Source organism: Oratosquilla oratoria, chromosome 11 (assembly GCF_046742065.1).
Source record: "Oratosquilla oratoria isolate Oo_2021 chromosome 11, ASM4674206v1, whole genome shotgun sequence".
Lineage (NCBI taxonomy): Eukaryota > Metazoa > Arthropoda > Malacostraca > Stomatopoda > Squillidae > Oratosquilla > Oratosquilla oratoria.
The window spans coordinates 28993779-29008890 of NC_134787.1; the positions used below are offsets into that span (position 1 = coordinate 28993779).

A 15112-nucleotide genomic window follows, 5' to 3' on the forward strand; every position below is an offset into this window, starting at 1 on the left:
CTGCCATTTATTTTATATTATTTGATTATTTGTTTGTTATTATTTGTCTGTTTATTAAGCTTGATTTCCATTTATCATTATTTATTTGTCAGTTTATTATTATTTACGGTTTACCTGTTTGTTTATCATTTAACTATACCAATGTATTATTTCTTTTATTTATCATTATTTATATTATGATTTTTATTTTATTTTATCTATAAAGCCCTCTGTGAGGGGCACTGTCCTAGCCTTCCGATAGGGGGGAGTTTGTGATGTTAAACCATATAATTTTCTTTATCATTTATATATATTTTTTTCCGCATCCGACCTAGTTATGGACCAAAAGGTCTCCTGTTGGCATGCTCCATCTTTGTAATCCTTTGTGTTCAATGTCTTCTGTGTAATGGTTGCATTGTTCCTTGAGTGATTTGCAGGCCAATATGGTGATGGTTGTTGTCACTATCCTTTGTAGGTGACAGCTATTTGGACAGTGTAGAATGGAATGGAAGTGGGATTGGTATTCCATTAATGGCATACCTGTGCATCTGAAAGTTTGGAGTATCGAAGCATTGCACACCTTGACTGTATTGGTTCAATAATCTTTTCTGATGTATTACATGCCAGTGCAAAGCGGGTTGTATTAGAATAAATTTCCATTGTTCTTCGAAGAGCTTGCTGAGCACCATCCGTCATACTGTAAAAATAATAATAATAAAATCAAATCACAGTAATTAAATTAACAAACTATTTGTGGCTCTCATCTGTTGCAGTGAGCACAGAGACTGCAAGGAGAGGATAGCACTGCTACAAAATGATAAAAGACTTATCAAAGCTTTGCTACTGACACCAAATGGTCACAAAAAACCAACATCCACAAGGAATGTGGCCCTAGGCCAGTATCTGGTCTACAGACCAGGCCAGAGACTAATTCATTTCTCTCTCCCACATACTCCCAACTATCTCCCTTCCCTCTATTCCTTATGTTTCACACAAGGTCAGTAACCCAGCACCTGCCCTCTCACTTCTCCTGCTACTAGCCAGCCACAAAGAAACTAACCCAGGCCCTTAAACTTGTCCCACATGCTCTAAACCCATAAACTATGCACATACATCCATCAAATGCAACACATGCCATTCTTGGTTCATCCTAACAGACAACACTTACCAAAACAGTGCTGGAGCTGTAATCAACATATAACAGCACTAACAAACATATCAAGACAAAAACACACCTGAAACATCTATCTATATCTATATACCAAGGGCCTCTTCCCCTTAATAAGGGAGGTACCCAGTTAAGGCATCCACAAAGTTTGTTTCCTCTCATATTAGCTCCTTGTGGATGAAGGGGCATCCCTGTCTCCTGCCTATTTTCCAGGTAAGAAGCAATGCAGCAAGACACAGCACATCCACAGATGGGCCACTTCACCTACACGGCAAACCTCCTTCCTTGTTCCCTCATGCAGAAAATAGAGGGGACAGGGTGAAATCCCTTTGGGCTACGTCAAAATATCATCCACACACAACCATTCTCCACTCAAACCTATCTCTTGCCTTCTCACAACAGCCAGGGGTATCAGGGGCCCCACCACCCCTTACCATGGTCTGTCTTCCCTGGAGTAAGTGCAGGTGTGGTTAACAACCTTTTCAGAGAAGTTACAAAATGCTAGAGCACATACAGTGTTTTAATAATTACATCTTTTCTACTAAAATGATACTATATTTCACTTGAATGTAATGTACCATGTACAGCATGTGTATGGATGATGCTGTGATGCATGAAAGGGAGTGGGTGGGGGATGGGGGGTGAGGAAGTATGCATGAATAATAATTTGATGCAGCCTGAAAGGATTTCTCCCCATCTTCTCTTTTTCTGCATGAGGGGGCAGAGATTTTCTATTTTATCTTATTTTTTTCTAATTAAACGAAGTGGCCTTGCTGTTTTCTTTTTTTGCTAATTAAATGAAGTGGCCTTGCTGTGGGTGTGCTGTGTCTTGCTACATTGCTTCTAACCCAGGGCAGTGGCGAGATGCAAGGATGATCCATCATCCAGAAGGAGCCAAGATATGGTGGGGGGTGAATGGGAGTGGAATATGTGAAGAGGGAATAGGTGGGAGTGGATTTTGTGCCTTTGTTTTTTGGTATATGTATGTTCAAAGCACATCCCTCCCATATCCAATCCTCCGTTATTCAATCCATCATTCATTAACACAATATTTATGTGTACTGTATAACTTTTATTCCTTCAGGAGAGAAAATTTAGCACTGATGTGGCAAAGTAGGGATGGGAGCAATTTTACCTTGCATATCTAAATACAGGTAAACGTCGACTTACGATGGCCGCGACTTACGATTGTTCGACTTTACGATGACGACGACGACGACGACGATATGATAATTTAACCCCTTCCATACGGTGCCGCACACGTAGGCGTCATGAGGAGCAAGTGGATTCGCGACGCTGCCATATCGGCGTCTTGATTATATTTGTTGTAGTCGCCCCTGTGTTTTTACATTCTCTCAAATGTGCCCTAAATCCCATTCTCTGTGGTTTTCAAAATTCGCGGGTGAAAGAGAGAACGATCGATATAAGCAGTGACTATATTTTATGATGCGAGTATTATTACGTCACGTCGTACGGCTGGCATTGGCTGCTGCCCGCGAGATTTAAGTCCCGTACTTAAAATACATATTATAGTGTTTGAATATGGTAAAAAGGATAAAAATGATTAAATAAACTACTGTACATGTTTAATAGGCTATATTCAGTATCTCTGGTGGTTAATATACAGGTAGGCTAGGTACAGTGACCACGGAACAGAGTGGGGATCGACTTACGATGAGATCGTCTTACGATGGCTCTATCGAAACCTAATGCCATCGTAAGTCGACGTTTACCTGTACAATGAATCCCCTATAAACGAAACTCTAACGTATGAAAATTCATTAAACGGAGAGGAAAAAGGGAGTACAATTTTCTGTATATGAGAGGCATATACTTTGATGGCACAAAAAGAAGTATGAAAATATGATGAAAATATTGTACAGAACCAAGTTTACCACACAAGCGACTATTGTGCCTGTCTCACTTCCAAATGCAAATTATTAACATACAAAAATGTTTAAATTTACATATCCCTATTATATATGGGGGATTTTCTGTACTTACCAAATCTGAACACCGTGGGTCAATTAGTTTAAATATGGGAGGGATTAATGTAAAGAATAATTTGTATTGAAAATCTACAGCTACAAATGAATTCCCTTTGCACATATAAAATTATATTTAAGAGAAGCTTTATAATCAAGTAGTTAAAAATATTTAGGGGGACAATCATTTTTGCATGTGGGTTACTACTAGTCTACTTGAATGGTGATTCACCAACCTGTCTGCTTCATCAAGAATGATAATCTTGTGACGTCCTTTGGGTAGAGTAACTTTCTGCTGGGCAAACATCTTGATTTTATTTCTTACTACATCAATTCCTCTTTCATTAGATGCATTCAATTCCAGCACAGCTTCTTTGAAACTGGGTCCTAACAATGACCGTGCAAGGCATAGAATGGTTGTAGTCTTTCCAACACCTGGGGGGCCCTGTTGAGAGATTTTTTTTTAATTATTTACCATTTCCTGCAAAGTAAGGTGATGGCCAAGTCACATAACACATACAATTCATACATACATATACCAAAGGCTTTTTCCCTCTTATAAGGGAGGTAGCCAAAGTCAAAGGCATAAATCCATTCCCACCCATTTCATCTCCACATACTCCACCCCCATTCACCATCCCTCCCTCCCTCTTTTCTTGGCTCCTCCTGGATAACGGGTCATCCCTGTATCTCAACCATTGCCCTGGGTCAGAAGCAATGCACCAAGACACAGCACATCCACAACAAGGCTGCTTCGTTTAATTGGCAACACCCCCTTCTCCATCCCCTCATGCAGAAAAAGAGAAGATGGGGAGAAATCACTTTGGGCTGCATCAAAATAGTTTTCACACATATTCCCTCACCCTCCCATCCCCCACCCACTCCCTTCCATGTATCACAGCATCATCCATACACAACCATTCTCCACTCACCTCTATCTTCTGTCTTCTCCCTTCCTTCCTCAACAGACATTCCCTGCTTTCCCAATGCCCCTTTTACCTCATCCATCCATCTCATCCTTTGTCACCCCCTCATGTTCACTTCTTCCACATCTGCCTTCCATACCTCATTTACCAATCTATCTTCAGTCATTCTTTCCATGTGTCCAAACCATCCTAATACTCTTTCATCAACCCCATCTCCCAACTCCTGTTCCATCCTCCTCATCTCTATTTCCCACTCTATCCAGCCTAGTGACCTCTACCATACTTCTCAGGTATTTCATCTCAAACACATTTAACCACTTCCATACGGTGACGCCTACGTGGGTGTCATGAGGAGCAAGTGGGTACGCAATGATACCGACGTCGGCGTCTTGATTATATTTATTGTAGTCGTACCTACATAACCTCCATTCCCTCTAAACTGGCTTCATCATATTTTCTATGTTTATCAAAATTCACGGGTGAAAGAGAACGAACGATTGAGCAGTGAATTTATTTTTTATAATGCAATATCGCACGTCGGGCAGCTAATGCTGCCAGACGTGCGATGTGCCCCGGAGTGGTTAATCTCTCCTTCTCTTATGTTCCATGTTTGTCCCATACAGTGCTGTTGCTACAATCACTCCTTCATATAATTTATTAGCATCCATTCCCAAATGTCTATTTCTCATTACGCTTTTTAATCTCCCAAGGCATTTACTTGCTTCTCTCAATCTATATTCTACCTCCACTTCTACTACTCCCTTTGCCACCACATTTGCACCCAAGTATCTAAAGATATCTACTTCCACCAGGCTCTCTCACTTAATACTCACTTCCAATTTGCTACCATCCTCTCTCCTTGTACATCTCATCACCTTAATTTTATCCACATTTATCTTCAACTTCTTTCACACACCTTCTCAAACTCTGTCACTAACTTCCTTAATCCCTCTGATCCTGCTACAAGCAGTGTTGTCATCAAACAACAACTGACTTATCTCCCAGTTTTCTTTATCTCCAATCCCTGACCCATTACCCTTGTGTTTACGTCTTGCGCTACCCCATCCATGTATAAAGTGAACAGCCAAGGCAACATAACACATCCCTGGTGAAGTCCCACCTTTACCTCCACTCTCTCCATTTCTAATTCTAACACAATTCTACATAATAAAAAACCCATTTAATACCATTCCTTTCTCAGCATCTCATGGATAAAAGGTCCATATGCACCTAAAGCTCCCTTCACCTCATCCATCTACCTCATTCTTGGTCTTTCTCCCTGTTCACTCCATCCACTCCTGTTTTCCACATTGTCTTTGTTAGTATCTCCTCATTCATTCTTTGAGGTGGGGTGGAAAATAAGGGTGGAAAGAGAGCAGTTAGATAGAGTACATCAAAGAGTGCTGGGGTAGTTTAACCACATGGAGAACTTGACATGGGAGAGAAAATCTTTACTGCATTCACTGCCTTTGCTTTGCTTTGGGAGATAGGGTTGATGAAAGAGTATTGGGATAGTTTGGACACATGGAAAGAATGAGTGAAGAAAGATTAATAAAAGAGGTGTGGAAGGGAGATGTAGGAGTGAACATGAGGGGGCAACCAAGGATGAGATGGATGGACGAGGTAAAAGGGGCATTGGGAAAGAGGGGAATATCTGCTGAGGAAGGACGGGAGAGGATAGAAGATAAGGGTGAATGGAGAATGGTTGTGTATGGATGATGCTATGATACATGGGAGTAGGTGGAGGATGGGGGGTGAGGGAGTATATGTGAAAAATAATTTGATGGAGCCCAAATGGAATTTCTCCCCATCTTCTCTTTTTCTGCATGAGGGGATGGAGAGGGGGGGTTGCTGATTAAACAAAGTGGCCTTGATGTGGATGTGCTGTGTCTTGCGACACTGCCTCTGACCCAGGGCAGTAGGCGAGATGCAGGGATGACCCATCATCTAGGAGCCAAGATAAGAGGGAGGGAGGGGGGTGAATGGGAGTGGAGTATGTGGGGATGGAATGGGTGGGAGTGGATTTTACGCCTCTGTTTTTTGGCTACCTCCCTTGTAAGGGGGATAAAGCCTTTGTTATATGTATGTATGCATTCACTGCCATCATCGATTAAGTGGAGCAGCCTTGCTGTGGATGTACTGTGTCTTGCTGCATTGCTTCTTACCCAGAGCAGTGGGCAGGACACAGAGATGACCCATCATCCATGAGGAGCTAAGATGAAGGAGAGGCAGGGGTGATGGATAGGAGTGGGATGGGTGGAGATGGGTGCATGCATTTTAACTTGGTTACCTCCCTTATAAGGGAAAGGAAGTCCTTGGTATATAGATAGATTGCCATCTTCTCTCAACTTAAACTATATTTCTAACACCTTCTCACACAGGCAGAGCTGATAACCAGCAACTGCAGGATGTAACACTTCACCCCATACCATACAACACATAATGGAAGACTGCATTATACACAATCATGCACGCAAACAACACAACATATGCTCTATAAAGGATTTGTGGGAAAACCCAGTTTCGGCTATGGCATTCCTTGGGGAGACGGGACTGCTCGGACAGACAGTCTAGGGAACGACGACAACAACAACAACAACCAGCAACTGCTCTCCTTTTACTCTCAGCCTGTGAAAAAGAAACAGCCTCAAACGAGTACAACACAGACAAGTGTCCAAAGTTTCTTCCCAGAGAGATTTATGGTAGGACCCAAGGACAACTGCCATCTGTAGGGCTGCAGGTTTCCTGATAGTGGAACTCATGGCAAAAATGACTATCACATCCATCCCCTTATAAGTCCGATAAATACAAATTCAACATATGCACTTGATGTGCCACAATTCCATGGTGGGGGACTCAAACATTTATTCTGAGTCATCAACTGCCTCTGAAATCTGTTGAATGGGGATCCATTAATCTCTTCCATATGATGATCCCTACGTGGGCGTCATGAGGCGCTAGTGGGTATACGAGGATGCAGGTGTTGGCGTCTTGATTGTATTTATTTTGTAGTGTGGCTGAGTAATCCCTGAATTCTGTGAACTGGCTTGATCACATTTTTTGTGTTTATTATTACTCAGTGAAAGAGAATGAGTAATACAGCAGTGACTACATTTTATCATACAAATATTGTAATGCCCCAATCATTGTACCTCAGGCATCCAATGCTGCATGCGAAAATTTGACTGTATTGAAGAGGCTAAACCTTGGGTTGTGTGTATTATTATTTCTATGTCACCCCCTGCAGTTTAGCTCATATAATATTCTGAACATGAATTTTTATAACTTTGTTCACCCCATAAATCCACCTTTCCCTAGGTCTACTCATTTCTCTCCTTCACACCACCACAAATTTGGGAATCCTTCAAGAGGATACATCACCAACCAGAAGAGGATGAATGGAAAAAATAACGCTCCACCATGGTGTAGTATATTGCAATGTGATATTCATTTGTTCATGTGTAACTTCATACCAGAGAGTGGTGTTTGTCAGGAGGATTGTTTCATATTAAATTTGTGAACATTTTGTTGGTGTTCACTGGCAAACTAAGCCAGGCATTTAGGTAACCATTATTTCTGATAATTCTATGGTAGTTTATTTAGAAGAACCTCTCTGATTACTTTATTTAATGCATTAGCTGTTGAGGAGGATATATTAATGTTATTAACTTTATTAAAAGCTTTATGTTGTGTTTAAGCAATGCTGAATGTATGCATTGTCTCCTTTTCAGGATGTCAAAGAATAAGTTCAATAAAATGTAACAACAAGGTCTCTGGTGACTTCAATTCACCTCACATGGAATCAAAGCTACCCTGTTGCAAGGCAATACGCTATCACTTCATACACAAGGAGGAATTAGCTCCCCTAAAAAATCACTCTATTCTCTTCCTACTAAGCTATCATCTCCACTTTTACTTCTGTTCCCCCACCCACAAAAGGAGGTGAGCACCCCACTGCCTGCCCTCCCATACCTTCTAGCTGGTGACATAAAAATCAAACCAGGACCACATATCCTATGTGCAGAAAGCCTAACAATACCTCACACAAATCTATCAAGTCCCACTGATGAAACATAAGGGTCCACATCACATGCACCACATTTACCAACACAAATCAATGCAAAAAGAGCTGGAGCTGTACGCAACAATCTAATTACATCCCTAAAAACACTAGGTATAATACTTCACATACACTTATAGAAACACTAAATAAGCACAGACTTGTCAGGAGCCTTACCTCTAAACCATGTGTCCATGTTTCTCCACACAATCTCTTCATAATATAACTACAACACTTTTTATGACATTGCTTATAAGCATATGGAGGAGTGGCAGGATGGCTTGAGGTAAGGTAAGGCAAGGTGAGGTAATTCAGGGGAACAGTTTAAACTGTGTCACTGTGTTAATTACCAAATACAATAAATAAAAGTATGGCCTAAGGCTGGGCCCTGGGGATAATCCCCAAATAATCCTCCTCCTTCCTCTCTACAGCCCTGAGAAGCACTGAAGGTGACCAGACGTGTGGAGATACAAGATAGAAAATTTTGCAATTATTAAGGCAGATGTTGGAGTCATGTGATTCATGGAAAAAATTGGGAGAGCCCTCTGTTCAGTAGTGGACTCCAACTGGTTCCATGATTCTCAGATTGATATAAAATTATACAAGTATTGGGTCATTAGCTCTTTCTGAGAACCTCTACTCCATGCACTAACCAATTTCAGAAATTCTTAATAAATATACTTACAGCAATAATGATATTCGGAAGATTGCCATTACGAGAAAACACTCCAAGACGTGCCACTGTTTCTTCATTGCCAACAATTTCCGAGAATGTTGAAGGTCTATACTTTTCAATCCTGATAAAGAAAATATTGTCAAGACTATCTGCCTAGATTACTATATTCATAAATCTTCAACAACTTTATGTAATGGTATATGTAAATACATTACCTCTGGGCTGGGGTCTATCAAGAAAGGTCCTAGGTGGTAGTGTGGTGGTGGTGATGATGATGATGATGATAATAAATATATATATATATATATATATATATATTATAAAAAAAAAGGGGGGGGGGTGGATGTGGCTGCTGCACAGAGGCAAACCCACATATCAGAGAAATGTTAAGGAGTGGGTGACGTGGTCTGGGATACATGGCAAATTTCTCTTTCAGTATTTGGCCAGATATTTATTAATCAATGCCCAAACAACCCTCATCCATGCTTTCTTCATGCAGGCACCACAATTCTATCCCACACAAGGTGACCAGCTTTGTCAGCCACGTAAAGTACCTCTTCTCAACACTTAGAGCAACAAATTGAAAGCTATGAAACAAATAGGTATTATTTTAGTTGCGCACACCTACACGACATATCATTAGAAAATGAAATATCAATTTTGTAAATTATTATACATGAACATAATATGCAATTTCCTTGGTGGAAATAAACAACAAAAAACCTTGCTACAAGCAAATCTATTGATGAACAAAGCTGCTAGGATACAGTCCAGATGCCATGTTGTTTGTCCAGTCCAGCCACTGTCAGTTAGACGATGGCTTTCATGCTGTGGACCAGGTGCTCTCCAACTCCAGGTGATGTTAATAAGCGCTGTTACGAAGAGAACAGGACTTCCTTGAACTTTTTGAAAGAACATGGGGTTCTGCTGTCATATTTTAATTATCCGAGGTACAATAATAATCAGGCCGTCAGCATCTGTGACGATGACAACCTGGATGACCCTTAGAATTTGAGGTACCAAATTACTAAATATAGGTTAGGTTACATAGATTAGGTTAGAACGGATGAATTTATCCTTTCATTTCTTCGACCTCAACATCTATCAAAACAAACATGGCATATCATTATACTGCCACAATTTTGTTAATTAATAAATCAATTTTAGTAACTTTTTTCTTATTAACTTCCACCAAGAAAATCGCATATTACATTGATGTATCATAATTTACAAAATTAATAATTAATTTTCTATTGCAATATCGCATAGGTGTGCACTTCTAAAAATTTATAAATATATAGATACATATTTATTCCCCTGGGAAACATTTTCAAAATTACCATATTAGGTTGGGCTAGATGCAGGTGTGCTACTTTTCATCACAGCCCCCCCCCCCCTTAAACACTTTGGTACAATGATGCCTACATTAACATAATGAGGCATGAGTACACAAGGTCCGAGGATGACATAGTCGGCATCTTGATTATATATTTTCGCACTTGTGAGTTACCCATGGATTCTATGAACTGGTTTGATCACATTTTCTGTTTATTACTCAGAGTAAAAGAAAATAAGTAATACAGCAGTGACTTTATATTTTAAGATATGAGTAGTGTGATGCATATTACATATGTAGGTACACGCAAATCTGCAGGTGATGCCACAATCGCAGATACAAGGTTTACACCACCATCTTTTGTGGTCCATTTGAATAGGCATGCCTCAGTTTGAATGCTTGCAGTGTTCAGTGTATGTGCAGGATTTTTAAATTGTCTTGCTGTTCTTCACACACAAAAAATGCAAATTTGGCTATTAGCCATGGCAAATTAGTTTTCAGTGGAAATCTAAAGATAAGGCACCTATATATGAATATTTTAATGTGATATCCATGTTTTTTTTTAGCCTATTTTCTCCCAGAAATGAACAACCTTAAGACTGCTGGTAATGCGACAGCTGTGCCTTAATGTGGAACATGTAGGCATATTCTCTGATAATTAGTTGTGTTTGCTTACACGACATATCGGAGATACTACTACTACCGGTAGTAGTCGTAGAGGGTGTTGTTCACAAATAATACTTACATTGTTATGGTATGAATTTTAAGATGTTGGACAGGCTATGCTATGCCTATCACATAGCCAGCTATGGCTATGATAGCAAGTATATGAAATAACTATTAATCATATGGTCAATATTCCATGTCATGGACCATGACAAGTCTCAAGACTAGTAGAGGTCGAGACAAGACTTAAATTTTCTTCTGGGTTTCATGATGATAAAAGACATGAGCTGTTGAAATAAGGTCTTAGGATAGTTGCAGTACTGACTGGTTAGTGTACCAAGAGGCAATCTATGGGTAAGGGCTATGGCATCTATATATGCACTTTTTAATGTGATAGTAAAGTTCTTTTAGCTGTGCATACATTACATTAATGGAACATGTTACATGATAAGTGCTAGTAAGAATAGTATAAAAGGAAGGTCCTACATTGTTTTTGACATGCTCAGATGATTTGTTGACCCATAAAAAAACCTTCACATCCCAAATTGCATGTCAATTGGGCCAGGGGTTTGGATTTTATTGATGATTATCTCTAAATTGACAATAGTTGCCATGGCAACATGATAGGTGATAGTAAGAATAGTATAAAAGGAAGGTCCTGCATTGTTTTTGACATGCTCAGATGGTATGTTGACCCATAAAACTTTCACATGCCAAGTTGCATGTCAATTGGTGAAGCAGTTTGGATTTTACTGATGATCATCTCTAAATTGACAACTAATAGTTGCCATGAAAAGGCAAATTTGGTATGATGGGGATGTTCAATTGTTTTTTAAATGTTCAGGTGATTTGTGGACCCATAAAAGCTAAGTATTCAAAATTTCAATAAAATTGGACCAGTAGTTTAGACTTTATGTATATTTCTTTACCAAAATCTTTACAAATTACCGCCCTTAATTCTCACACTTGGGGGTGCATGCGCAATACATAGACTTACATAGTAAGCTAAGCTTTAGGATTAAGTCATAGTCGTTATCGGGGCTGTGGAGTCGGAACACAAAACCTCCGACTCCTTTTCATGTAATTAACTGATTATGGCCTACATATCTTATAAAGCCTATACAACACACATACGCTCCAATCTTGAGTAGGCTTATATCATTATAACTGGTTTATATCAAAGAATAAAGATACAGTCAAACCTCGGTTATCGAACGCTTCTGTTCTCGACCAAATCGGTTTTCGACCAAAAATTTCGAGAATTTTACGTCTCAGAACTCGACCAAATTTCGGCTCTCGAACAAACCGAAAGAAGCCGAGCGTACCCGAACGCGGCTCACTCGCGAGCCGAGAGAACTCGAACGCTAAGGACGCTTCCTCCGTAGCGCATTTGCGATCAAAGTTCATTCCGAGCAGACGTGTTCGTTCTTATTTACGTAAATCTGACTTTTTTTCATCTTTGCATCGTGTATTAGCCCCTAATCATGGGTCCAAAGAAAGCAAGTTCAAGTGGTGAAGAAAAGAGGAAAGTAGTGCGCAAAACTATTGAATTTAAAAAAGAATTAATAGCGAAATATGAATCTGGCGTTCGTGTGTCTGCGTTGGCTAAGGAGTTTGGGATGGCGAAATCGACGATAAGCACCATCCTAAAAAATAAAGACCAGGTTAAAGCAAGTGATGTGGCTAAAAGATCAAGTGTTTTTAGCAAACAAAGGCCACAGGTATTGGAGGAAGTGGAAAAACTTTTGCTGATTTTCGTAAATGAGAAACAGTTAGCAGGTGATACTCTTAGTGAAGATGCAATTTGTGCCAAAGCAAGACAATTGTATGAAGATTTGATAAAAAAAGATCCTAGCATTATTCCGGAAGGGTTTGATAAGCAAGCAGAGGGTGGTTTGAAAAGTTTAAGAAAAGAAGTGGGATACACTTATTTATGGTAAACAGTATACAGTGCAGTTTATGGTGTAAAATAGTAAAAAAAAATTAGAAAAAGTTGTTTTTTAGACTTGGAACGGATTAAAATTATTTACATTGATTATAATGAGAAAAATTGTTTCGGTTTTCGAACAAATCGCTTTTCGAACAGCCTTCTAGAACGGATTATGTTCGAAAACCGAGGTTTGACTGTATATGTTATAGTATGGCTTTCCTATGTTTGACCTCTTCATTAATACTTTATCACTAAAGTAGATATTTTTTGAAAGGATATTGAAGAAAATCCAGTAAAATAAAGATTCTATAATGTACCTCTTGATTTAACTACATACTGGTACTGCTATGCGATTATTGCGATGGACATTACTCTGGTTCTGGAACCCAAGGTTAAAACGAATACTATAAGGTACGTTGAGCACCCCCCCTCCACGCACCTCCACCGTGATGTCATAGGAAATCCAGAGGGGGCGAGAGTGAGAGGTGAAAGAAAATGTAAACTTTAAAGAAAACCATCTGTATGGTAAACTTTAAAATTACACTATGATATTCACATAATACTGAAATTACTCAGTATCACTTTCTTATCCTCAAATTATCAGTATCTGAGATACAACTGCCAGAAAAGTTATAAAAATGTTTTCCATGCTTTCACATTAAGTGGATCATATTAATATGATGAGTTATTAGATGGGAAGACATGTCAATTTCTATGTTGATCAGGTAGATGAGGAAGATATTATACTGCTGATCCACACCAACTAGCTGAATATAAACCCAGTAGTGATGACACATAAAAGCATCATATGGTTTTTATCATATTACATTTTGGATTTATGTGGATTTCCATATCTCCTCAAGCGTGGATCTTATATGTAGACCTTTATCTCTACCAAGCTCAGTTATGTTTTAACCGGATTCTTTAGTCTATTTATTTACAATTGAATGAAAACTTCAGGAAATGTTGCTAATAAATAGTTACTTTCAAAATGACGGCTGCATACACATCCAGATGACCGAGTATTGTGTGTGCCACATAATTCAATCCTTTTTTTTCCAAGTTCTATATCTTTGGGTAGTGAAAAGAAATGTATATTCTTATCACCTTTCAGTCTAACAGAATTGCATTTCTGCACTATACATGTTATTTGTCTGCCTTAGCTGCCCCTTTAATCAGAAGATGGAGCTTCGCTCCACACACTGGTGTGTGAGTGACTGACAGCTCTCGACCCGCGGAACCTCTGCGCAGTGGAGAGGTTTTCTGGTTCTCCCTCACCCCCCTGCTAACTTACCTTATAATATTTGTTTTACCTTGCTGGAACCAATCTTATCGATACGAGTACAATACAAGATACAGCTGAACATGTTTGAAATGTGAAAAATTTTTTCAACTTTAAATATCCTTATTTCAATAATTCAATGTTAAAAAGTATAGAGGGGACAAAGAAGGGGAAAGGAGAGAAGAGATAGTACTATTGCGTTAGTCTACAGTTGAAATCATAATTATCCTACTGTTTGGCAACACAGCAGTGGGAGCAACCATCAAACTGATGGGGTGATGGAAACGACACATATGGAACTTGACAGGAATATTACAGCTCCCGTGACTGTGTCAACAGGTGTAAAATGGAGGTGTTTATCTAATTTATTGAAGTAATACTTTGGATGTTTATCGTTCTATGTATAAATTTGAAAGCCAGCGTTGCACAAGGAAGTTTTGGGGGTTTAGTGGAATGACCACGAAGATAAGACGATGAGATTTATTACATTTTATATATATTTTTTTTATATAATCTACTTATAAGGAGTGTGTACTGCATAACTACAGACTAAACGAAGGCCTTATAAAGTGTAAATTTAACTGGAGTCGGAGTTGGTATATTTTTACCGACTCCAGTGACACTGTAATTGCTTCCGACTCCGACTCCAGTGACTATAATTGCTTCCGACTCCGATTCCAACTCCACAGCCCTGGTTATGTCTACATAGCCTCTGCCTCCTAATTGTTGGCATACCACCTGTTTGTGGTACTACTGCTTCTACTGAGGGTGTCAACAACCGAGTTTCAGGCGTTATACCCTGAATCGGGAGCGTGGGTCTAACCAACCTGCATCCTTAAATAATTGGATTACTGAAACTGAGCCTCAAAAGGATGGATCCTTGGAAACAGGACTGGCACGAAATGGACAACTGATTTGGAAGAATGCTATTAAAATTGCAACACTGAATGTTCTTAGCATGTATAGAGTTGGAAGTGCTAAGGGCATAACAGATAAGCTAGAAAGGTACAGTGTGCAAATAGCAATGATACAGGAGAATAGATGGCCTCAACAAGGAGAAATTGGAATCGGGAAATACATCTTTTATAGTGGGAGACAGGATAA

At 39.4% G+C, this 15112-nt stretch overlaps 1 protein-coding gene across 3 annotated transcripts in view; it reads right to left on the minus strand.

The window, feature by feature from the left end:
- The window catches only part of RfC4 (replication factor C subunit RfC4), a 59577-nt gene that overhangs the window by 40137 nt on the left and 4328 nt on the right, over positions 1 to 15112 (minus strand). For all 3 annotated transcript variants that reach the window (XM_076192540.1, XM_076192541.1, XM_076192543.1), the window contains 3 exons: positions 8804 to 8915; positions 3369 to 3577; positions 520 to 676 (listed from right to left, as the gene is read on the minus strand). In XM_076192540.1, the coding sequence (XP_076048655.1) occupies positions 520 to 676; positions 3369 to 3577; positions 8804 to 8915 (478 nt within the window). The remainder of the gene's footprint in view (positions 1 to 519; positions 677 to 3368; positions 3578 to 8803; positions 8916 to 15112) is intronic.